This window comes from Elephas maximus, chromosome 21 (assembly GCF_024166365.1).
Source record: "Elephas maximus indicus isolate mEleMax1 chromosome 21, mEleMax1 primary haplotype, whole genome shotgun sequence".
Lineage (NCBI taxonomy): Eukaryota > Metazoa > Chordata > Mammalia > Proboscidea > Elephantidae > Elephas > Elephas maximus.
Window position 1 is genome coordinate 39,648,636 of NC_064839.1, and position 25,611 is coordinate 39,674,246.

The following is a 25,611-nucleotide window of genomic DNA, read 5'->3' on the forward strand; positions in this document are numbered from 1 at the left end:
GTAATTCAAACAGTCTGGCAGAATGGACAGATACAAGGGAACATATACCACCGAAGAAAGGATAGATTATTAAAGATATTATGATGAGAAGATTGGACATTTTTGGTAAAGTCACTTTTTAGCTCCTTGCCTTACATAATGCAGTAAAATAAATTCAAGTTGTGTTAAAAATATTTAAAAATCAAAATAAAATCATATAAAAATAGAAGGCAATATAGATTAAAATAGTAGAATAAATCACAAAGAAAAAATAGACTTGACTACAATAATATGCAGAAAGTATTATATTAAAAATTATAGAGGGGCTTTCATTCCCATAGGATAATGGTGGCCAGAATTTGGGTTTTTCTATATGGCCTCCTAAAAACCATGCACATCAGCAAAGAGAGCAAATACAATCACCTGTAGGGCTTGCCTACAGCACAATTAGGTGGCAAAGAATACTAGAAACTTCAGTGTACAACTAAGTAAGAAAATCAACATCTGATGTCAGCAGCATTGGCAGGCTCGTCACACCAGAGCAAAGAGTCCATGGTGAAATTCCAAATAAAAAACATAAAGAAGAAAAATGGCCACCATAAGAGATGACTATGACCACCTCCTTATTCTGAAGTTTGGCCTTTAGAGATTGGTCATGATAAGGAAGGTGATTATTTAACTCACCATCTTAGTAGGTACTCCAGTTCATCCCCATTGAGTTCATTCAAACTCATTGTTCTGGAAGAATGGCAACTAAAATTAAAAAATGACAGAATTAGAAAACCACAAGTTTGTTACCCCGTGAGTGAAATAACTGATTAGGGACCACCAGTGAATGCAAAATGCAGTAGGTGAAAGGATGTAAACAAGACATTCACACAGAGCCAGGAGCCATCCCACACGTGATTTGCTAACTGCAAAAGGAAAAGCCACTCTGCAAGAGAGGAGTCTCAAGGGAGCCAACCTACCATGTGGACACACGTCATATCTGTAATACAAAGCTCCAAGCCTAATTTTCAGTTTACAGGGAATGAAGAGATAAGTTAAATGACACTGTGAGAATAGTCAGAACAATTCAGAATGTGGGATGTTCAGTGAAAAAACAGATCTGGTCACTCTAAAAAGTCAGTGTGATGGGGAAGAAGGTTCTAGATTAAAAGGTATTAAAGGAATATAACCAAAAACAATATGGGAAACTTAATTAGATACTTACTTGGAAAAAATGGCAAGTAAAGACATACCTGAGACAAATGGGAAATCTTTAGTATGGACTGTGCTAGAAAAATATTAACTGAATTACTGTTGCTTTTCTTAGGTGTGATAATGGCCTTGTGGTAGTGTAGGAGACTGTCCTCAGAAGATATGCAAGCTAAAGTATTTAGAGGTCAAGTATCATCATGTCCACAAAGTACTTTAAATGATTCAGAAGAGAAAATCATAGATAAAACAAATAGGCTAACTGTTACTAACAGTTAAACCTACAAGTTCATTACACTATGCCTTCAACTTTGAAAGTCTTCCAAAATAAAAAGTTAGAAAATGGTAAATAAATTAACAGGCAAAAAAATAAGAAGAATGAAATTGATCAGAAAACATTAATGAATGGAACTTCTTACTAATCATGACAGATTAAAACAATAAGGGACTTAAAGCATAAACCCTAAGGATAAAGAAAAGGGGAGAGGAGATGGTAGCAGATAGAATAAGTCAACAAAATATCAGAAAGTAGGCTGCAGTGGGCAGGGGACCTGCAATGCTGACAAAGCTTGTAAACCTAACCAGCTATGGTGGAGCTTCAAACTTTCTCAAGGGTTTCATCCTCCTTCTCAGGGAATAGGATGCTAAGGAATACAGCAGGCTTGTCACCCACAGGTGAGGCTGGGCCTTGCTCTACTCTAGACAGCAGCCACCATCCTAGGGCCCACACTGCAGATATGGTAAGCATCCAGGTCTTCTGTTCGTGTGTGTTTATGAAGGTGTGCTCATTTTTAATTAAGGCACAAGAGGAGCAGACCACCTCATCTAAAGGGAGCAGACAGAAACCGAAAGAAAAATCAGAGCAGTCCCGCGAGTCTCAGAAGGACAAACGTCGCATGGCTGTTAACAGGAAGGGCCTTACTGGGGGATCTCCTGGAACTATTGCCCCCCTGTCGGACATAGACCAGAACAACCTCACTGGGCAGCACTCCCAGGAAAAATTCAACAGGTGGGCCTCCAAGAAGCTAGGGAGAAAAATGCTGGGGCCCCAAAGCTGAGGCTGTGGCTGTCACAGCACCAGATAGGAGCAGGACTGTTCTTCCTGTGGGACCCGGTGGGCTGCCCATGCAGCCCCAGCAAGACAGGGTTTCTCCCAGGCAACTCTTATGTCTTCTGTTGGCCGAAAGGTAACATTCTTATTTTAAAAGCCTACATGGTCCATTGCAGGCTGAATCATTTCCGTTGGATCGTACCAGCCAATGGAGAGGTGACTTTGCGAGTGCACTTCTCTTCTAATGATCTCGGGAACTTTGACCAAACTTTTAACTTCGAGATCCTTGGAACTCGCCGCCAGTACCAGCTCTATTGCCGGGGTGTCTGCACTTACCCGTATATTTGCCAAGACCCAAAGTAAGTATATTTTATTTTGAAAAAAAAAGTTGTCAGATACGTTTTAGTTTTCCCCTATGATACTTTGAATAAGATGGGACAACATCCCGGACCCTCTCGTATTGGGTTTCGGTGCCTTGAACATTGGCTAAGAGCTGCAGGAATGACATGACACCATGTGGCATTCCCAGATTAAGGTAAAGAGAATGTTAATTGGTGTATTCATTTGTTAGAGCTGTAATAACAAAATACCACAAATAGAGTGGTTTATAAGAACGGAAATGTATTGCCCCATGGTTCTGGAGGCTAGAAGTTAAAATCAACCTGTTGGCAGGGCATGCTTCTTCCAAAGGCCCTAGGGGAAGATTCTTTCTTGTCTCTCCCAGCTTCTGGTAGCCCCAAGTGGATCTTGGCTTGTAGATGCATCTTCACGTGCCCATCCTTCCTCTGTGTCACTTCTCTTATAAGGATACCATTCAGATAGGATTAGGGCCTATCATACTCCAATATGACCTCATGTTAATGTAACTGATAATATCTTCAAAGACCCTATTCCAAACAAGGTCATTTTCACAGGTACCAGAGATTCAGACTTCAACATATCTTTGGGAGGATGCAATTCAATCCATAACAACAGGTGTGAGGGGGGAAAAAAGTCTTCCTCTGACAAGTTTATTTTTTCATTAGTAAGTAAATTTGAACAAGTTTCATAGTTACTGTAGGACTTCTTATTCTTTCTGAGCTGCTGAGTAGCACTGTGCAGCTCACACACTCATAAAGGCACTTGGCTGGGCAAGCTAGTGAGGTTGACTCTGCCCAGAGGAAGGGGCCTTTGTAACTCATCCACCCAGAGAAGCATTATTGCACTTCTCAACGAGGACCCACATGGAACTCAAAGGCTAATTAATATCTCCAGAACTAGCTTTTCATAAGGATTTTTCTAGCTGGGAGCAGTAGAATAGGAAGTCCAACTCAGCTCTATCGTGGGCCCCCCTCTTTTTTTTTTTTTAACTTTTATTGTGCTTTAAGTGAAGTTTACAAACCAAGTCAGTCCCTCATACAAAAACTTTATACTCCTTTTTGCTCTCCCTCTAATAAGACAGCACACTCCTTTCCTCCACTGTCTATTTTAGTGTCCATTCAGCCAGCTTCTGACGCCCTCTGCCCTCTCATCTCCTCTCCAGACAGAAGCTGCCCGCACAGTCTCATGTGTCTACTTGATCCAAGAAGCTCACTCTTCACGAGTATCATTTTCTATCCCATAGTCCAGTCCAAACCCTGTCTGAAGACTTGGCCTTGAGAATGGTTCCTGTCTTGGGCTAACAGAAAGTCTGGGGACCATGACCTCTGGGGTTCTTCCAGTCTTCAGTCAGACCATTAAGTCTGGTCTTTCTATGAGAATTTGAGGTCTGCATCCCACTGCTCTCCTGCTCCCTCCGGAGCTCTCTGTTATGGTCCCTGTCAGGGCAGTCATAAGTTTTAGCTGGGCACCATCTAGTTCTTCTGGTCTCGGGCTCATGTAGTCTCTGGTTTATGTGGCCCTTTCTTTCTCTTGGGCTCATAACTACCTGGTGCTTTGGTGTTCTTCATTCTCCTTTGCTTCAGGTGGGTTGAGACCAATTGATGCATCTTAGATGGCCGCTTGCTAGCATTTAAGACCCCAGACGCCACTCTACAAAGTGGGATGCACAATGTTTTCTTAATAGATTTTATTATGCCTATTGTCCCCTGAAACCATGGTCCTCAAACCCCCATCACTGATATGCTGGACTTCGAAGCGTTCAGTTTATTCCAAAACTTCTTTGCTTTTTGGTTTAGTCCTGACCTCGCCTGTATTGTGTGTTGTCTTTCCCTTCACCTAAAATAGTTCTTATCTACTAATTAGTGAAAACCTCTCTCCCTCCCCACTCTCACAACCATGAAAGAATATTTTCTTCACTGTTTAAACTATTTTTCGAGTTCTTATAATAGTGGTCTCATATAATATTTGTCCTTTTGCAACTGACTAATTTCACTCAGCATAATGCCTTCCAGATTCCTCCATGTTATGAAATGTTTCGTAGATTCATCACTGTTCTTTATTGATGCGTAGTATTCCATTGTGTGAATATACCATAATTTATTTATCCATTCATCCATTGATGGGCACCTTGGCTGCTTCCATCTTTTTGCTATTGTAAACAGTGCCACAGTGAACATGGGTATGCATATATCTGTTCATGTAAAGGCTCTTATTTCCCTAGGATATAGTCTAAGGAGTGGGATTGCTGGATCCTGTAGTAGTTCTATTTCTAGCTTTTTAAAGAAGCACCAAATTGATTTCCAAAGTGGTTGTACCATTTTACATTCCCACCAGTAGCGTATAAGTATTCCAGCCTCCCCACAACCACTTCATCATTTATTATTTTGTGTTTTTTGGATTAATGCCAAAAAAAATATATTTTTTTTTGTTGTTGTTGGAGTGAGATGGAATCTCATCGTAGTTTTGATTTGCATTTCTCTAATGGCTAACGATCGTGAGCATTTCTTCATGTATCTGTTAGCTACCTGAATGTCTTCTTTAGTGAAGTATCTGTTCATATCCTTTGCCCATTTTTTAATTGGGTTATTTGTCTTTTTGTTGTTGACTTTTTGCAGTATCATGTAGATTTTACACATCAGACGCTGATCGGAAATGTCACAGCTGAAAACCTTTTCCCAGTCTGTAGGTAATCTTTTTACTCTTTTGGTAAAGTCTTTGGATGATCATAGGTGTTTGATTTTTAGGAGCTCACAGTTATCTAGTTTCTCTTCTGCATTGTTAGTAACGTTTTGTATACTGTTTATGCCAGGTATTAGGCTCCTAGCATCGTCCCTATTTTTTCTTCCATGATCTTTATCATATTAGATTTTATATTTAGGCCTTTGATCCATTTTGAGTTCGTTTTTGTGCATGGTGTGAGGTATGGGTCTTGTTTCATTTTTTTTGCAGGTGGATATCCATTTATACCAGCACCATTTGTTAAAGAGACTGTCTTTTCCCCGTTTAACTGACTTTGGGCCTTTGTCAAATATCAACTGCTCATATGTGGATGGATTTATGTCCAGATTATCAGTTCTGTTCCATTGGTCTATGTATCTGTTGTTGTACCAGTACCAGACTGTTTTGACTACTGTGGTGGTATAATAGGTTCTAAAATCAGGTAGAGTGAGGCCTCCCACTTTATTCTTCTTTTTCAACAATGCTTTACTTATCTGGGGCTTCTTTCCCTTCCATTTGAAGTTGGTGACTTGTTTCTCCATCTCTTTAAGAAATGTCATTGGAATTTGGATCAGAATTGCATTGTATCTACGGATCACTTTTGGTAGAAGAGACATTTTTGTAATGTTAAGTCATCCTATCCATGAGCAAGGTATGTTTTTTTCCACTTACGTAGGTGTCTTTTGGTTCCTTTCAGTAGCATCTTGTAGTTTCCTTTGTATAGGTCTTTTACATCTCTGGTAAGATTTATTCCTAAGTATTTTATCTTCTTGGGGGCTACTGTAAATGGCATTGATTTGGTGATTTCCTCTTCGATGTTCTCTTTGTTGGTGCAGAGGAATCCAACTGATTTTTGTATGTTTATCTTGTATCCTGGTACTCTGTTGAACTCTTCTTTTAGCTTCAGTAGTTTTCTTGAGGATTCTGTAGGGTTTTCTGTGTATAAGATTATGTCATCTGCAAATAGAAATACTATTAGTGCTTCCTTACTAGTGTGGATGTCCTTTATTTCTTTATCTAGGCTAATTGCTCTGGCTGGGACCTCCAGCACAATGTTGAATAAGAGTGGTGATACAGGGCATCCTTATCTGGTTTCCAGCATCAAAGGGAATGCTTTAAGACTCTCTCCATTTAGGATGATGTTGGCTGTTGGCCTTGTATAAATGCCCTTTATTATGTTGAAGAATTTTCCTTCTATTCCTATTTTGCTGAGAATTTTTATAATGAATGGGTGTTGAACTTTGTCAAATGCCTTTTCTGCATCAATTGATAAGATCATGTGGTTCTTTTCTTTTGTTTTATTTGTATGATGGGTTACATTAATTATTTTTCTAATGTTGAGCCATCCCTGCATACCTGGTATGAATCTCATGGGTCCCTCTTTATGGAAGACACCACTGAAAATCTTTTTCGCAAATTTGAACTGTACTAGCCTCACTCAGTGGGGGAAATAAAGGCTCAACCAGGTCCTCAAATTAAGAGTCATTCTGTCTCCAGATGGCTGGACCTTCTGCTGAACAAGGAATGTTGGGTTCAGGTAAACATCAAGTGGTGACATTGAAGTGTCATTCAGACAGCTGCTCCTCACCCCTTTCTGCCCTGTGTTTAGAGTGGTATTCCCTCAGCGGAAGAAGGACATAAAGACAAATGAGATCATCTTTAAGAAGTATATTATGAGCACGGACAGGTTTTACTTTGGGCCACTGCTTTGCGGAAAATCAAGAGACAAGTAAGTGCTCTATTTTATTGAAGCAGATTTAAGGCTCCTGGATTGAGCTGATGAATAATACAGGTGAGGTTCCTTGTTGACTTAGCTTTTACTAATGCCCCCTAACTAGTCCTGAAACACCAATTAGGAGAGCTGGGTTCTAGTGCCTTCTCAGGGACTCACAACTGCTTGACCCTTGGCAAGCAGTTCCTTTCAGTGGGCCTCAAAATGAAAAGAAGAGACAATATCCCTCTTGTATGTCCCTCTCTGCCAACTCCAAAAGTCTATAAAAATGATGACAACAAAAATAAGAGTGAGTGAACATTTATTTCTTATTATAAGTTACCCCAGGCTTTTCTGAATCCAGAGCCCCCATCCACTAAGCTGGGCTGCCTTGAATTAGTAAAGGTGAACATATGAATGTATGTGTATGTGTTGGGGGAAGGGTGTATGCCTGCCCTTTCATCCTTTCCTTCCCGTGTACACCCTGGAGTTTAAAAGCATAGGCAAATCTAGATCAAGCATCGCAGCCATGGGACCCTGAGCAAGTTTATTTGTTCATTCATTCATTCATTTACTCACTTCACTCATTCATTTGATAGCCATTTATTAGAGAAGAGAAGGAAGTTCTACTGTGGCTGAGATGTACTGAGAAACATGAAAAGCATCCCACAGTGATGCAGGAGAGGAAGGCCAAGCTAGGGCCTTTGTGGCAGGGACTGCTGTAGTATAGTCAGATGCAAGTCTGCACAACTACAAAGCCTGTGTTCTTAGCCCCTATGCTACTACCTCTGTGTAACCACACTGTCCCTTTGAATTGCCTTGCCCTTTGCAATCTCCTTTTCTACCTGAATTCTCATTCAGTCCTCACAACCACATCTCTGTTTTTGCTCATTCCCAGGTACAAGTCACCCATCTTCCCAGGCAACATGGAGACGCTGACGATCCTGAACAGTTCCCCAATGCTTGTGGAGGTGTACTTCAGTTTTCAACATGATGTCAGAGCAAACACCTACTTCTTGGAGCCTACCACCATGATTCTCAAGCCCAACGAGAAACAGGTAGAGTTGCATGGAAACAAGACTATTGGAAAAAGCCTTACTGGAAAATTTGGGGCATTGGCATCTTCAATTTAAATGTACTGTCTTTTGACTCTTCCATTAGATGCTAACCGTGTGGGCCTACCCAACTGCAGTTGGAGTCTTTGAAGATAGCATTGTCTGCTGCATCAAGGAGAACCCAGAGCCAGCTATCTTCAAATTAAGCTGCCACGGTATCCGCCCTGAACTGGAGCTGGACCACAGGCAATTGCATTTTGACCGGCTCTTGCTACACAGGTCAGAGTTCTGGGTGATTCAGCAAAGGCCAGGACTAGAAAGGGATTTAGAGGCCATTTAGTTCCAGGATGACCAGTTCATCCTAGTTTGCTCTGGACTTTCTCAATTTTAGCACTGAAAGTTCTACATCCTGGGAAATTTCTCAACCCATGTAAACTGGGATTGTTAGTAACCTTATTGAAGTTCACAGATTGTCAATCTGGGCTCAGTGGAGGGACTTCATCAGGGTCAAAGTTTGCTCTAAAATCAAATACAAAGTGTGTGCCTATGTGCATTTTTCTCAGAATAGCTAGTTCTCAAGATTCTCAGAGGAATCCATTACACTAAAAAGGTAAGAATTTTTGCTCTAGAAATTAGTGTACGAGCAGAGAAAGTTAGACCAAAACTAGAGCTTCATATTTATTCATTGGAATTGTGTCATTCTAAGTAGACAATGTTTATTTCTGAGGTCCTGGGAGAGAATTTTGTAAAGACATGTGTCTTGCATTCTTTGATCATCACCACTGGACCCCATTCCCTAATAAATATTGATTAGTGAATTTAAGTTAACAGTTGAAGTAGCAAGAGTGCTTTTTCTGGCCTGCCACAGATGGTTGCATATGGCTGTCAAGCAACTGGTCTGAGAAATAGCCCAAGCCTTGCCACTAAATCTGTGAGTTTGAAGCCATGAATTAACATCTCTGTGCCTCAGGGGGAAAATTTTTTTTTAAACGAACAGACCCTCGGTAAACTGTGGGACATCAAGCAGTCTAACATATTACCATATTTGTAATTGGTAATAGTATTGAATCAGTGTTAAATTTCCTGGGTTTAATACATGTTCTTGTTCTTAGGAAATATGCACCAAAATATTTAAAGGTAAAGGAGCACAATAGCTCCAACTTACTCTCAAATGGTTCAGAAAAAAAATCTGAATATGTATGAGAGAGAGAGAGAGTATGAATTTGAATACAAAGCCAAGAAGGCAAAATATAAACAATCGGTGAATCTGGGAAAGAGTGTAGAGGAATTCTTACAACTTTTCTCTAAGTTTAAAATTATATCATTAAATTTGGGTTAATTTGGGCTAACTTACGTGAGAAAAAAGTTAAGGATCATACAAATTAGCTCAGCCCCAAAAGCTAAAAGACCTAAATGAAACAAGCAGAAAAGAAGCGCTAAGAAATTTTAAACACAGACCCACACAAAAGAAAAATTGGGATTTTTTTTTTTTTTTTTTAGTCAGTTGTGACTGATGAAATTTCTTATGGTCTCTGCAGAAAAGAATCCAAGGTAGTCCTTCTCCGCAACATCACGCCCCTGCCCGTGGCCTGGCGGATCTCCAGCCTGGAGCACTTGGGTGATGACTTCACTGTGTCCATGATGCAGGGAACCATCCCCCCCAAGTCTGAGTATGGCTTGCAGGTGCACTTCCAGCCCTCCAAGCCCATCAACATCAAGAAGGCTATTCGCCTGGAGGTGAGGCTCCGCACATCCCAGATGCATCATCAAAATGGGTGTACAGTGGATTCCCTGACACACACCCCAACACACAAACATGCACACACACTGAGCCAGTACTCCCTGTTCCCATCAGCTCCCCGTTTAATAGCCCCAGACCACAATATCTTGCTCTGCTCAAGACTGGAAGCTCGTTAAAGGCAGGGACCATGTCTGTATTGTTCATGGCTAATTTCCCAGTGCCAGGAACAGAAGCAATCAATAAATGTGGGATGGATGGATGGATGGATGGATGGATGGATGGATGGATGGATGGATGGATGGATGGATGGATGGATGGATGGATGGATGGATGGATGGATGGATGGATGGATGGATGGATGGATGGATGGGTGAATGATGTTACTACACTAGGTAACCTCTACATTCCTAACGTCACGCCTCTAAACCTGTTACCCACCAGACTTCCCTATCTCAGTAAATGTCTCCAGTTTCCACCCAGTTGCTCCCGACAGATACCTGGAAATCATCCTTGATTCCCCCCTTTTCCTCACTGCCTCCCCTCCAACCCAGTCCTCCAACAAGTCTTGTTTACTCTGCCTTCAAAATCTATCTCCTTCCATTCAGTTCTCTGTCTGTGCTGCCATCACCCTCATCCAGACCCCCAGAAGCCTTTCTCACCTGGACTTCTGCAGAGGCCTCTTAACTGGTTTCCCACCTCCCGTTCCCCACAAGTATTCAGAAGGATACTTGTCAATCAGATAGCTTAATGTCAGTCAGATAAGCTCACTCTCCTTCATGAAGCACTTTGCTGGCCTCCCATTGCAGTAAGAAAAAAGCCTAGGATCTCACCTGCCTCTAAGACCCTGCCTGCCTCTATATCAGCATCTCCTTCCACCCTCACTTGCTAGCTCCCATCACGCTGTTGTCTTTTGGCTTTTCCCTCCCTCAGCCCCTTGCCTTGCCACACGCCTACTAGAAATTCTGTCCCTGGGCCCAGTGGGGAGCTAGCTGCTGCTTTAGAGGTTCCTAAACATCACTGCCCCCACATGTCTGTCAGTTTTTCATACCGTGGGGGCTTGTGTGTTGCTGTGATGCTGGAAGCTATGCCAGAAATTCAGGCCGGTTTCAGAAGAGGACGTGGAACCAGGGATATCATTGCTGATGTCAGATGGATCCTGGCTGAAAGCAGAGAATACCAGAAGGATGTTTACCTGTGTTCTATTGACTATGCAAAGGCATTCGACTGTGTGGATCATAACAAACTATGGATAACATTGCGAATAATGTGAATTCCAGAACACTTAATTGTGCTCATGAGGAACCTTTACATAGATCAAGAGGCAGTTGTTCAGACAGAACAAGGGGATACTGATTGGTTTAAAGTCAGGAAAGCTGTGTGTCAGGGTTGTATTCTTTCACCATACCTATTTAATCTGTATGCTGAACAAATAATACGAGAAGCTGGACTATATGAAGAAGAACGGGGCATCAGGATTGGAGGAAGACTCATTAACAACCTGTGTTATGCAGATGACACAACCTCACTTGCTGAAAGTGAAGAGGACCTGAAGCACTTACTACTGAAGATCAAAGACCACAGCCTTCAGTATGGACCGCACCTCAACATAAAGAAAACAAAAATCCTCACAACTGGACCAATGAGCAATGTCATGATAAATGGAGAAAAGATTGAAGTTGTCAAGGATTTCATTTTACTTGGATCCACAATCAACAGCCATGGAAGGAGCAGTCAAGAAATCAAAAGACGCATTGCATTGGGCAAATCTGCTACAAAGGACCTCTTCAAAGTGTTGAAGAGCAAAGATGTCACCCTGAAGACTAAGGTCCGCCTGACCCAAGCCATGGTATTTTCAATCACATCATATGTATGTGAAAGCTGGACAATGAATAAGGAAGACTGAAGAAGAGTTGACACTTTGAATTGTGGTGTTGGTGAAGAATATTGAATATACCATGGACCGCCAAAAGAGCTAACAAATCTGTCTTGGAAGAAGTGCGACCAGAATGCTCCTTAGAGGCAAGGATGGCAAAACTTCATCTTACATACTTTGGACATGTTGTGAGGAGGGATCAGTCCCTGGAGAAGGACATCATGCTTGGCAGAGTACAGGGTCGGTGGAAAAGAGGAATACCCTCAACGAGGTGGATTGACACAGTGGCTGCAACAATGAGCTCAAGCATAACAACGATTGTAAGCATTTCGTTCTGCACAGGGTCACTATGAGTCGGAACCGACTCAACGGCACCTAACAACAACAACAAACATTACTGCTTCAGCTAGGACTTCCCTAACCACCCATCTAGGGAGTCCTCTGTCACGTGCAATCACCCTCCCTGTCTTCCATTCTTCAGAGCGCCTAACCCTTTCTGACATTAACCTGTTTCTTTCTTTAGTTATGTGAACTCCAGGAGGATAAGTTCCTGCCTAATTTCTTCACCATCTGTATTAGTTTCCTGTGGCTGCTGTAACATTACCACAAACTGGGTGGTTTAAAACAACACAATTTATTCTCTCACAGCTCTGGAGGCCAGAAGTCCAAAATCAAGGTGTCACCAGCGCCACACTCTCTCTGAAGCTGTAGGGAGGAATCCTTCCTTGCCAGCTTCTAGTGGCTCCAGGCATTCGTTGGCTTGTGGCTAGATCACTCCAATCTCTGTGCCTGCCTTCCCATGGCCTTCTCCAGCCTGTATCTCCTATCTTTTATAAAAACATTTGTCATTGGATTTAGGTTCCACCTGCATAATCCAAGATGAGATCATCTTAAGGTACTTAATTATATCTGCAGAGACCATTTTCCTAATAAGGTCACATTCACAGGTTCTAGGGGTGAGGACATAGACATAGCTTTCGGGGGATTACCATTCAACCCACTACATCATCAGACCTGTACATAGTAGGCACTCAATAGAATCTATTGAATGAATGAATATATATCACTGATTTTTTTATGCTTGAATTGATTCTGCAACATTCAAGGGATCATCCAAACTTCTATTTGAATATCTCCAAGGACAGAAAACTTACTACCACTCAAAATATCCTGATCTTTTTTTGAACAGGTCTGACTTAATTCTTCCTTGGGTTGAGTGTAGATTTTCTCTGTGTAATTTACATTTATTAATCCTGTTGTACATTTTTAGGCCAGTCAGTGGATATAATCTCTGTTGCCCCCTACCCATGACAACCTTTCAGATATTTGAAAACAGGGATTGATAGATTCACTCAATGTACAAATATGTATGAAGTCCAGGGATGATAGTGAGAATCTTTAGCACCTATCTCTACATAGGCACTGGTCTATAACAGTGGACCCAGGCAACATGGCTGGTATCCCTAGGGTCCTGGAGTCCTCCAGCCAGACCAGCTTCATCCTTTAGTTGCTGGAACATGGGAGGTTCAGAGGCTCTTGTGGTAACCCTCTGTATCCCAGACAAAAAGCAGCTCTACATAAAGTAGGCTTTAAGAGTCTCCCCTCAGCCCACCTGCCCCACATGTTCTGAGGCCCCTCTGCCCCCAGATTATAATCTTTTAACATCTATACCAGGAAATGCCTTCTTTTCTGATCCCTTTGGCCAGTGAACTTGTTTTATTCTATCAGTATAACTCTTAAATTGTCCTTCCTATTTTCCTCAATTACAAAATTTATTCTTTTCCCCACTACCCACCTTCCCCCAGGGGGAAGCAAAGGAAATTAAATGCTCTGGGTACTTGATATGCATCAGAAGAAAGGTACCATATAAATTCAGGGCCTGATAATTCAAGTTTTTTGTTCTGTTTTTTCCTCCTGCTGCCATCTCTTCTTGCCATCTGTTAGAGGGTGAGCAGCAAAAGAAGGAAGGTAAAACTCAAGTCAGTCCAGTTTGCTCTGTGAGACATTGGCAAAATGTTTGATGAGAGAACAGATGGAAAACCTGAATTAAAAGTTGAGTTTGGGGATAGCTGCAAATTTTTCCTTTCCACTCCAAACACAAGTATGTAGGGAGTTGGTGACTTAGTTTCTCAACTTTAGGCTTCAGCAGAGAGGCAGGTAGTCTCCAGCAGATGCAGGAGTGCCATGCCCACTACCCAGCAGCTCTTTCCCTTGACAAACACACCCCTCATCGCTCCCTTGTTAATCTCAAGAATCAATGGTTGGGTGGTGTTGGCCACTGATGCCAGTTTAGATGTTCCTCGAACAGGGAGAGGGATCACCAACAGAGATGAAAACAGAGGGGACAGTGAGCAGCTGGAGGACGTGGGTCTTTCTTTTACTGAAGAACTTTTCTCACTGTGACAGGTTTTAGATGCAGAAAATCTTGTTGGCATTGTTCAGATTGAAAACATCCTGATCTTTGCAGAATCCTACGACATTGCCCTGGACATCACCTTCCCCAAAGGTCTGTTCATCTCTTCAAAGAAAGGGCAGTTTTTCACCGATTAGAAGTTCTATGTAGATGAAAACTAGCGTGTTGTCAGTATTGTGTTGTAGGGGAAGGTTCTTTAAAGGATAATGCAAACTCCAAACTGATGTTAGCAGTGTTACTACAAAATCATAATTTCTCTAACTGGAGACAGCAAAGGGTGGTCATAAATATAAAATTTGCACAACTGTTCTCAGAGCAGTTGTTTGAGGATGAGCACCTCTCTTCCTGCCAGTATTAGTTTTCTGTGACTGCCATAAAAAATTATTTACTTAGTGGCTTGAAGGAGCCCTGGTTGCACAGTGGTTAAGAGCTACGGCTACTAACAAAAGGTTGGCAGTTCAAATCCACCAGCCACTCCTTGGAAACTCAACGGGGCAATTCTACTCTGTCTTATAGGGCCACTGTGAGTCAGAATTGACTCAACTGGTTTGGTTTCAGTTTAGTCGCTTAAAACAATACAAATTTATTACCTGACAGTTCTGGAGGTCAGAAGTCTGGCATGGGTCTCACTGGGCTAAAATCACGGTGTCAGCAGGGCTGCATTCCTTGTTGGAAGCTCGAGGAGAGAATCCATTTCCTTGCCTTTTCTAGCTTCTAAAGGCCAACACCTTTGGCTCATAGTCCCTTCCTCCATATACTAAGCCAGCAACATCAAGCCAAGTCCTTCACACTCTGCCGTCTCTCTGGTTCTCCCACCTCTGCCTCCCTCTTCCATTTTAAGGACCCCTGTAATTACATTAGGCCCACCCAGATAATCCAGGATAATCTCCCTATTTAAGGTCAGCTGATTAGCAACCTTAATTCCACCTGTAACCTTAACTCCCCTTTGCTATGTAAGATAAAATATTCATAGATTACAGGGATTAGGGCATGGACATGTTTCGGGGGCCATTTTTCTCCCTCCCACAGTGCCCTGACACCTAGGTTAGATATCTGCTTTTAGGATGCAGTTCTCTACTATCCCTCCTTTTCCTATATTGTGTCTTCTCAGAAGATTCATAGTGTTAAAGCTACATGTTTGCTTAGCTGTTATTTGGCTTATATATAAAGCTATTTATTGCAGCATTATTTGTAATAATGGAAAATTCAAAGTAACCTAAATGTCTAGCAATAGTGGAATAATATTTTAGGGATAATATTTTTAATTATATAACAGCCATATGATGGAATATTATGCAGCCATTAAGATCACATTTATGAAGGGTTTTTAATTATGTGGAATAATGCTTATGACTTAATGATAAGTAAAACAATACAAATTTATATGTAATATCCCAACTCTGTAAAGTATATACACAAAAATAGAAAACAGACTGGAAAGAGTTTTAGCTAGTGGAAGACATGAAAGGACGTTGATTCGAAGATAGAAAGCCAGAGGGAGCTGCCCCACTGAAGTGGGCAGAAGAGCCCTGTTTGTTGTCTGTTTGTAGAAACTCACTAAAGACTTCGAGCCACACTGTTTTCAGAAAAGGCTTTTAAGTTATCACCATGAGTTTTTCATGTGAACTTCAGTGAGAGAGTACAACACTTATTCCCCTGCTTCTCGCTCCCATGTCCACTCACCCCTCTGCAGGAGCTGAAGGAGGCCTCGATTTTGGGATTGTGCGAGTCATGGAGGAGGTGAAGCAGCCCCTGCAACTGAAGAACCGCGGGAAATATGAGATCATATTCAGGTAACCTGAATCCCTTCAGGCAAGGGACTGTGCACGTTACCTCATGGGGAAAAAAGTATTGCCGGGGAGATTTAAAAAAATCAATCAAGGAAGTTATAAGAACTATCTCTGTTTTTCATCTTCCTTGGCTTTAAATGAATGGAATCCCAGCTGCTAAGAGAGCAGAGACTTTCGCACTGCTCTTAACTCTGCTGCTTTACAGGGACCCTAAAGGCCCCCTTAGATGTACCTGGGGCCACAGGGAGGCTGATGGTGGAGAAGAGACTGGAGGCATGAAGCTAGAGATGGGATAGAGAGACTGGAGGTGGGGAGACCCAGCTTCAGGCTCTCCTGCCCTCCCTCTGGCTCTTATCTGTTTTATAATTTGGTCCTCTGCATAAGATTTCATATGAAGGAAGGATTTTCCAATATAGTTTTTAAAAAACATTTTAAGAGCCACTGTATTATATAGCAGTCCACATAGTGCCTGGTAGAGTAGAGACCCATCTTGTGTGCATCCCTTAATTTTAAAAACAAAACATTAAACAAGAGCAGTTCCTCAAAGAGGAAAGGGTGGCTTGGTTAGTAGAGGAAGGAGAGGCAGTTACTGAGACAAGCACACTGCTCTTGGTGGCAGTGCCAGCACTCATGCCCAGTCAATTTCTATGAAAGGTCATCCTTCCCCAGAAGAATTCACAGTTGGTAAAGGGACTTCCCCTTCGCAGTCTTGCAGTAGACTTAGTGTATTCGTGATAATTTTATTTTAGCTAACGGAATGCTGAAATGAGAGAGCTCCCACCTCAATACTGCCATTAGTTAAAAGCAATGAAAATGTAAGATTTAATAAATAAAAAACAAATGCTCCACAAACCTAGAAGAAAGCCATTGTGACTTTAGAATTAGTGTTAAATGGAATCTTTTCCATTTGTGAGCTTTGTTTTGGATTGTAATAGGGCTTTAGCTTTCCTTTTTAGGTTGCATGAGAAAAAGAGAGCCATCGACAAGTCAGGACAGGCGATCAGGGGTTCGTTGAAAGGATGTGCAGGGAAGTGAGGAGGCATTGGCACCATGCATGATGCAATTGGATGGCCAGATCTCCTGGAGAGTGGAAATGTCACTTGGATCCCCACAGCAACCCAGATGTCGCGCTTCAATGAAATTCTTGCTTCTACTCCAGTCCCTTTGCCTTTCTCATGCCTTATCTTCTCACTGTGACTTCTCGCCTCACCCCATCAGGCCATGACCTCACTTCCTAGAGCCTTTGTTGCATGATTCTTCCCCCACTTTCTCTCTTTGGATCCTCTGGCTTCCGTATCACTCTTCCTTCTGTGTGTACTGCGTTCAGACTCCCTGAGAGAGAGAGATGAATTAATTTAGTTGGTGTTTTTCCAGTGTCAGGTGTTCCTGTTGGTTAGAGATCTCCTGTAAGAACACTTCTCCACCACAGACTAGCCTAGAGATGGCTCTTTGCCTCAAGCACCACCAATCCCTGGCCCAGTCAATGCTGGCTAAGGTGGGGATGGTCACAGAGTACAAAGCACAGTGACCACTGTTAAGCATAGTGATTAAACAGAGCTAGAGGCATTTTTTTTTTTTTTTTTTTAGAGGCATAGCAGACACTTAATGGTTTAGAGTCTCCTCTCTAGTATCTTGGATTCCCTAGATAATGACTTAAATGGACTTTTTATTCCTGCCTGCCAGCTTTTCTGTGGACTCGTTAGGGACATCGGTGACCAATTTAAATTCCATGATCTCAGTCCAACCCAAGAAGGGCTCACTGACCACAATGGAAAAGCCCACAAATGTCCAGGTGTTATTTCGTGCAAAAAAGGAAGTGAAGATTGAGCACCTGCCCGTCCTGCGCTGTCATGTAAGAGAGCTCAAAGGGAAGGCCTGGGTTGGTGGCAGGATTGTGGGGCAGCTCCTGTCAAAAAAGAAGGGTACATGTTTTATCCATGCTTTGGGGGAGGACTGACCTGGGTGGCAGCTAGATAGAACATACCAGGGTTTTGTCCCAACTAGCAGGCAAGGGTGGGTCAGGTGATAGGTGTGCTAATTCATCAGAAATAGAGGTAGCAAGAAAGGAAATGTGCCCCCCAGGTATTTGCAGAGTACCAGAGACAAGGAAGCTGAGTTCAGTCATCAAATGCAAAAGATGAGTAGGGACTTGAAAGTGAAAGAGTTGGTTCATGTTGCTCAATGGCAGGCACACAGTAGGCTCTCTATAAGTGCTTGCTACTATTATTATTGGTGCAATAATAGAAAGAGAAGAAATAAGAACTTGGCTTCACTTCAGTGATGAAAGTAGGGAATGGAGTAGACAGTCATGGAAATTCTGGAGACATGCTGGCGCCTGATATCTTCCCAATCCTTCTTTCCTTTCTAGATTATTGAACCTAATATTGCGGAAGGAGGTGAGATCATTGCCAGCATCCCAATCAAATTTTCTGTGAATGCAGTGTTCTCCAAATACAACATCAGCCCTTCCTCCATCATCAACTTTGGGGCTTTGATCTGTGGCACTCGTAAAAGCACCACCTTCACCATAGAAAATCAAGGTGTTACTGACTTCAAATACGTCCTCTATAGGCTGACAGGGGAGAGCTCCATTCATCAAAAAAAAGGGTAAAACAAGTATTTTAAGTCATGCCGTTCCATGGTTAATCATTGCTTTACATTTTTACAAAGAGTTTTCATATGTTTTATCTAAATTGATTTGATCCCCTTTTATGGGTGATGTCAACTAAGGCTTAGAAATGACTAACCCATGATTTTGCAGGAAATCACAGTAGATCTTGGTTCTGAACCCACATCTTCTGACTCCAGATTTCATACATTTTCTAACTGCTGTCAAATGTATGATACATTTTAGTTAGACAAATGTAAACAGTTCTGCTTGGGATTGTGTCTGCTGTCCTGGTGCTTCTGGTGTGCTGCAAGACTCACTAGTAAGTCATTGTCCTATCTATCATTCTACAGGATGTCAAGAGACTATTATATAATAAACAGCAAGTGAAATCAAAAAAATCAAAACTGTGCTTCAGGGAGGGGATGGAAAAAGGTAGCCCAGAAATGTGGGCGGGAGATGGCATGGTGATGCCTTTGGTCAACAAGGAACTGTTATTACCTCCTCCATTTTTTTTATGAAGGCACTTTATCACCACAGCTAACTTAATCACTGTTCCAACAGTAAACCTCAGTGTTCTACAGGTGGCTCTCATCAGTCACAAAAAACAATGGACCATTTCTCGATTCACAAAAACCAAATGACCTTTTTCAGTGCTTTGGCTTCCATTTGGTTGCCATGTATATATATATATATATATATATATATATGTATATGTATATATGTATATGTATATATATATGTGTGTGTGTGTATGGAAACCAAACCCGTTGCCATCAAGTCGATTCTGACTCATAGTGACCCTATAGGACAGAGAACTGCCCCATAGGGTTTCTGAGGAGCACCTGGTGGATTCGAACTGCCGACCTTTTGGTTAAGCAGCCATAGCTCTTATTCACTATACCACCAGGGTTTCCATATATATATATAGATAGATAGACAGATAGATATGATTTTTTTCACCAATTCCCAAGGCACTTCTGACTTAATGTTTACTTTCTAAATTTTTTTTAATCAGATGCACAGCATTTTCTTCTAATTTTTTTGTATTCTTGTGGCTATCCTTTGCCATTTTGGTGAAGTTTGAACATATTAAGGAATTTTTATTAAATTGTCTAAATTTTTTCTTTCTTCAGAATTTGATTTCAACATAATTCTTTATAATTTACTTTATAATTTAGTGTTCATTTATGATAATATAATTTCATTGTGTTTTTTTTATTTTGTGGTTGAAAATATACACAGCAAAAATACACCAATTTAACAGTTTCTTCATGTACAATTTAGTGATATTGATTACATTCAAATTTTGCAACCATTCTCACCTTCCTTTTCTGAGTTGTTCCTCCCTCATTAGCATAAACTCACTGCCCTCTAAGGTTCCTATCTAATCTTTCAGGTTGCTGTTGTCAATTTGATCCCATATCCAGAACCCAAAGAGCATAATGCTCAAGGCATACCTTTTTTATTAAGCTAAACTATTTTTTGGTTGTAAGATGACTTCGGGGAATATTTTTTGGTGTAAAGTTTAAAAATTATTTCAGGGCAATAGTTTCAGGGGTTCATCCACCTTCCATGGCTCCAGAAAGCCTAGAATCCTTAAGAATTTGAAATTCTGTTCTGCATTTTCCCCCTTTTGATCAGGATTCTACTATGGAATCTTTGATCAAAATGTTCAATAATGGTAGCCGGGCACCATCCAGTTCTTCTGGTCTCGTGGTAAAGGAGACAATTGTTCATGGAGGCAATTAGCCACACATTCCATATGCTCTTCCTATTTCCTTTTTTTTTTTTTCTTGACAAAAGTTTACTTTAGTAGATTAAGAAAATGGATACTTAAAAATATAGTGTATACACAAATTTCTTTCTTCTATTCTACCATTTTGAAGATATTTAAAATACACTAAAATAAAGGAAATGCCAGGCAGGAGATATAAGAGCAATGATATGAGGAAAAGACCTAACAAAACAAGTATTATCAGAATCTCCTTTTTTTTTTTTTAAGAAATATATTCTCTTTATTTTGTTGTATAATTAGAATAAACTTATATGTTTCTTTTGTATATTTATAGCATCTTCTGTAGACAATTTTAGAGTTTTTTGGAGTAACAGTACAATAAAAATTCAAATCAACATACATTTTGATAATGGAAATATTTTCTTTTTTATTATACTTCAGATGAAGGTTTACAGAGCAAATTAGTTTCTCATTAAACAATTAGTATGCATATTGTTTTGTGACATTGGTTGCCAACCCCACGACACGTCAACACTCTCCCCTTCTCAACCTTGGGTTTTTCATTACCAGCTTTCCTGTCCCCTACTGCTTTCTTGTCCTTGCCCCTGAGTCAGTGTGCCCATTTAATCTCATTTTGTTTTATGGGCCTGTCTAATCTTTGGCAAAGGGGTGAACCTCAGGAGTGACTTCAGTACTGAGTTAAAAGGGTATCTGGGAGCCATACTCCCGGGGTTTCTCCACTCTTTGTCAGACCAGTAGGCCTGGTCTTTTTGTTGTTGTTCCTCCTATTTCTGACTCTCCTACTTTCTCTGTTGCTCCAGGTATTGCTGTACATTGTTTTTATTTTTATTTATTTATATTTTTTAGGATGCACAGATTCATGCAAAACACTCAAAAGGGGGTTACACTTTAGGTGTTCTGGTCATTAAGCAAATGAATATTTGAATATGTAAAAACTCTCAGAAGTTTAAGATACAACTCAAACATATTTGAATATTTTAGGTGAACTGCTCTCCACACAACTAATTATTGGGTAAACTAGCTTCAAGTGAAGTGAGCAGTTACCAAAACCTATATTTGAACTATTGCTTGCACTAAGCCTTAAAGACATCATGACTGCAAATGTGGAGAAAAGGAACAGAATTTAACCTATTTGGGACTTCCAGCCAATATGGCACCATAGAAGCACCACGCCATCCCTCCACAGCAAAGACTCAAAAAACTAAGTAAAACAGAGACAAATGTCATTCCTGGAACCTGAAGTGCCAAATGAAGAGATAGAGAACTCAGCCAAGCACTGAATGGAATAAGAAACTGACAGAGGATGGAGAGTGAGGAGAGATATGTGTAGAGGGCCCCATCAGCTAATGCAGCACGGATCCACCATCTTGGACTCCGGTCAGGGATCAGCAGACAGGGAGCACAGGAAAGCAGCTTTGCAGAACTCCCAGCAGGAGACAGAGCAGCTGGTAACCAGCGATACACAATTTCCCACCCCCCATTCTCTCCCCACTGCTCTACCTCCAAGCTTCCTGGCTAGCTGCAGTGTCTCAGCCGGCCAGGAAGTACAGCATCCATGCCACTTGAATTTGCCCCACTCACGTCAGAGATAGGCAGACAGGGAGTATGGGAAAGCAGCTTCACAAAGTTCCCAGCAGGAGACAAAGCACTAGGTAACTAGCGATATAAGCTTTCCTAGTCCCTTCCTTCTTCCCACCACCACCCCCGCCCACCAACTTTGGCCTCCTCTGCGTCCCCCCAGCCACAGTCTATTGACCAGGAGGCAGCTGCTTTGGCCTCAGGCTGCTTGGATTTGCCCTGCCCACACTGGCTGGGCCCCTGAGCTGGTGTTGGTTCTTTCTGTCTCTTTTGGTTTCTTCTGTGTCTCCTACCATCTCCCCCTCCTTTCTCTGGAACACTTGGCTCCACGTGCCATCTTTGCTTCTTCTTGAAATGCTATAAAGCCACACTCAACCCGGGAACCACTCCCCTGGCCTGTGATGCCACACTGGTGGGATCCCTGGGCCTTTTTTTTCCTTGTTTTGCTTTGTTCTGTTTTGTTTGTTTTCTTTTTCTTTTCACAGCTTGGGAGCCCTTTCTAGCCCAGCTGCACTGCACGGCTCAGGAGCCACTCCCGCAATCTGCACAGCTGCATAGGTGGAATCCCTGGGGGCATTTCTTTTTTTCTTTCTTTTTTTTTTCTCTCTCTCTCTCTCTTTCTTCATTTCTCCGTTCTTGTCTCTCTATACTTATCTTCTTTTCCTGTCTCCTGAATACCTGGTGCTGTGTGACATCTATACCCCCTCTAGCCAAGCTATACTGCACAGCCTGGGAGCCACTTTCCTGATCTTAGCAGCCCCACGTGTGGGACTCCGGGAATCCTGGGGGCTTTTCTTTTCTTTTCCAGATTTTTATCTAGTTTTTTTTCTTTCTTTTTCCCTTTTTCTTCTTTTCTTTTCACTTTTCTCCATTTCTCAGTTTCTCATTTCTCCACTCCAACAGCAAACTCCCTTAGCACTCTTTTTTTTTCCTCTTTCTTTGTTTCCTTGTTTGTTTGGGGCTCCTGTTTTCTCTCCTCTCTCTCCTCTTTCCCATAGCCCTATTAGCTCCACACATCACAACCCCCTCCCCCTTTCCTGCCTACCCGAACCATCCACTGAACATCACACCCTGGAGCAGCACAGGCACAGCCTACTGGAACCTGCCAAACACTAATTCCTGACCCACCCTGTCGGCCCTAGTACATGCCACAAAGAACCCATCCCAGCCCCTCCCCTTCAGCTGGACCTGCCCTGCTGCACCATGGCTGAATGACTGGCCCTGTCCATTGGACAAGGAGGTGAAAAGTATTGTGACTACAGACGAGCAAACAACAAAGAATGCACAGCCCGCCTGCTCAGACATAACCAACTAAAACAAAAAAGCAGGACAAAACAAATGAATCTACAATCAAGAAATGAAGAAAATAACTACTGTATGTCCCAAAGACAGCAGACAATATCAAAACATTTAAAAAACAGGACAGGATGGGCTCAGTAGGTGGCCAAAATAAAACACCAGATGACTTTCCAGTAGAAGAAAAGGCATTAGAGCTACCTGACAGGGAATTCAAATCTCTAATATTCAGAGCAATCCGAGAGTTGAAGCAAAAAGCAGACAAAAATGAGAACAAAACAGACAAATTTTTAGAAAAGGCAGACAAATTCTTGGAAAATACAGACAAAAAAATGGAACAATTCAGGAAAGTAATACAGGCACAAAATGCCAAAATAAATTAACAACTAGAAATCATACAAAAACAACAATTAGAAATCCAAAAGATAAACAACAAGATTTCAGAAATGGACAGTGTCATCAAAGGGCTGAGGAGCGGGTTTGAAACAATGGAAGATAGAATCAGTGAAATTGAAGACAAACACTTGGATACAACCCTATTTGAGGAAAAGTCAGAAAAAAGAACAAATTAAAATGAAGAAACCCTGAGGATTATGCGGGATACAATCAAAAGCAAAAATTTGCAAGTGATTGGAGTTCCATAACAGGGAGAGAAAACGGAAAACACAGAGAGGATCATTGAAGAATTGCTGACAGAAAACTTCCCTAATATCATGAGTGATGAAAAGCTGACCATCCAAAAAGCTCAACAAACCCCATACAGGATAGACCCCAAAAGAAAAACACCAAGGCATGTCATAATCACACTCACTGAAACCAAAGACAAAGAAAAAATCCTGTGAGCAGCCCGAGAAAAACAAAAAGTCACATACACAGGAGAAACAATAAGACTAAACTCTGATTATTCAGCAGAAACCATGCAGGCAAGAAGGCAATGGGATGATATATATAAAACCTTGAAAGAAAAAAATTGCCAACCAGGAATAATATATCCCGTGAGCTTCTTGGATTAAGTAGACACATGAGACTATGTGGGCAGCTTCTGAATGCAGGGGAGATGAGAGGGCAGAGGGGGTCAGAAGCTGGCCAAATGGACACAAAAATCAAGAGTGGAGGGAAGGAGTGTGCTGTCCCATTGGGGGGAGAGCAACTAGGAGTATATAGCAAGATGTATATGAATTTTTGTATGAGAGACTGACTTGATTTGTAAACTTTCATTTAGAGCACAATAAAAATAAATAAAAAAAAAAGAATAATATATCCTGCAAAACTTTTGTTCAAATATGATGGTGAAATCAGGACATTTCCAGATAAACAGAAATTAAAGGAATATGTACAAACCATACCAAACTTACAATTATTAAAGAGAGTCCTTTGGTCTGAGAACAAACAACATCAGACCACAGCCTGAATCTAGGACACAAGATTGTACCAGTTAGATGGCAACCAGGAAATGAACTCTCAAGAACTATACAAAACCAAAACAGAGAGGTTAATCTGTAAATTACAACAACATCAGAACAATAAAAGAGGGAATAAATGGTATAGATATAGAACTCTCTAAAGGAGAGGAAGGCAAGGCAAAATGAAAAAGAAATCCACAAACAAAAGGAACTCAGCACAGGACATTATGCTGAGTGAAATAAGTCAATCACAAAAGGACAAATACTGCATAAGACCACTACTGTAAAAACTCATGAAAAAGTTTACATACAAAAAGAAACAGTATTTGATGGTTACGAGGGAGTGGGGAGGAGGGGTGGGGATGGAAAGATAAGACAGTACACAATACTGGGGAAGCCAGCACAACCTGTACAAGGCCAGGCCGTGGTAGCTCCATAGACACATCCAAACTCCTTGAGACCCCAAATGCTGGGCTAAGGGCTGTGGGGACCATAGTCTCAGAGAACATCTAGCTCAATTGGTATAACATAGTTTATAAAGAAAATGTTCTACATTCCACTTTGGTGAGTAGCGTCTGGGGTCTTAAAAGCCTGTGAGCGACCGTCTAGGATACTCCACTGGACTCATGCCTTCGGGAGCAAGGAAGAATGAAGAACACTAAAGACACAAAGGAAAGATTAGTCCAAATGACTAATGGACCACATCTACCACGCCCTCCACCAGACTGAGTCCACTACAACTAGATGGTGCCCAGCACCACCACCAGCTGCCTTGACAGGGATCACAATAGAGGGTCCCAGACAGAGCTGGAGAAAACGCAGAACAAAAATCTAACTCAAAAAGACCAGACTTGCCGGCCTGACAGGGAATGGAGAAACTCTGAGAGTATGGCCCCGGACACCCTTTCAGCTCAGTAATGAGGCTACTCCTGAGGTTCACCCTGCCAAAGATTGAAAAGGCCCAAGTAACAAAACAAGACTAAAGGGGTGCACCAGCCCTGGGGCAGGGACTGGAAGGGAGGACGGAATAGGAAAGCTGGTAATAGAGAACCCAGGGTTGAGAAAGGAGAGTGTTGACA

The 25,611-nt window shown here is 41.6% G+C and overlaps 1 protein-coding gene across 18 annotated transcripts in view; it reads left to right on the top strand.

Annotated features, from left to right (window-relative positions):
* Positions 1-25,611, top strand: part of HYDIN (HYDIN axonemal central pair apparatus protein) — a 443,907-nt gene that overhangs the window by 346,412 nt on the left and 71,884 nt on the right. For 12 of the 18 annotated variants that reach the window (XM_049863606.1, XM_049863605.1, XM_049863611.1 and 9 more), the window contains 10 exons: positions 1,977-2,185; positions 2,404-2,586; positions 6,915-7,034; positions 7,915-8,074; positions 8,178-8,350; positions 9,610-9,808; positions 14,092-14,191; positions 15,792-15,891; positions 17,572-17,740; positions 18,257-18,495. In XM_049863606.1, coding sequence (XP_049719563.1) covers positions 1,977-2,185; positions 2,404-2,586; positions 6,915-7,034; positions 7,915-8,074; positions 8,178-8,350; positions 9,610-9,808; positions 14,092-14,191; positions 15,792-15,891; positions 17,572-17,740; positions 18,257-18,495 — 1,652 coding nt within the window. Of the gene's footprint in view, positions 1-1,976; positions 2,186-2,403; positions 2,587-5,202; positions 5,473-5,536; positions 5,799-5,856; positions 5,958-6,914; positions 7,035-7,914; positions 8,075-8,177; positions 8,351-9,609; positions 9,809-14,091; positions 14,192-15,791; positions 15,892-17,571; positions 17,741-18,256; positions 18,496-25,611 lie in introns of those variants that run through there. The other 6 variants (XR_007514557.1, XR_007514558.1, XR_007514559.1 and 3 more) reach the window with 6 other exon arrangements.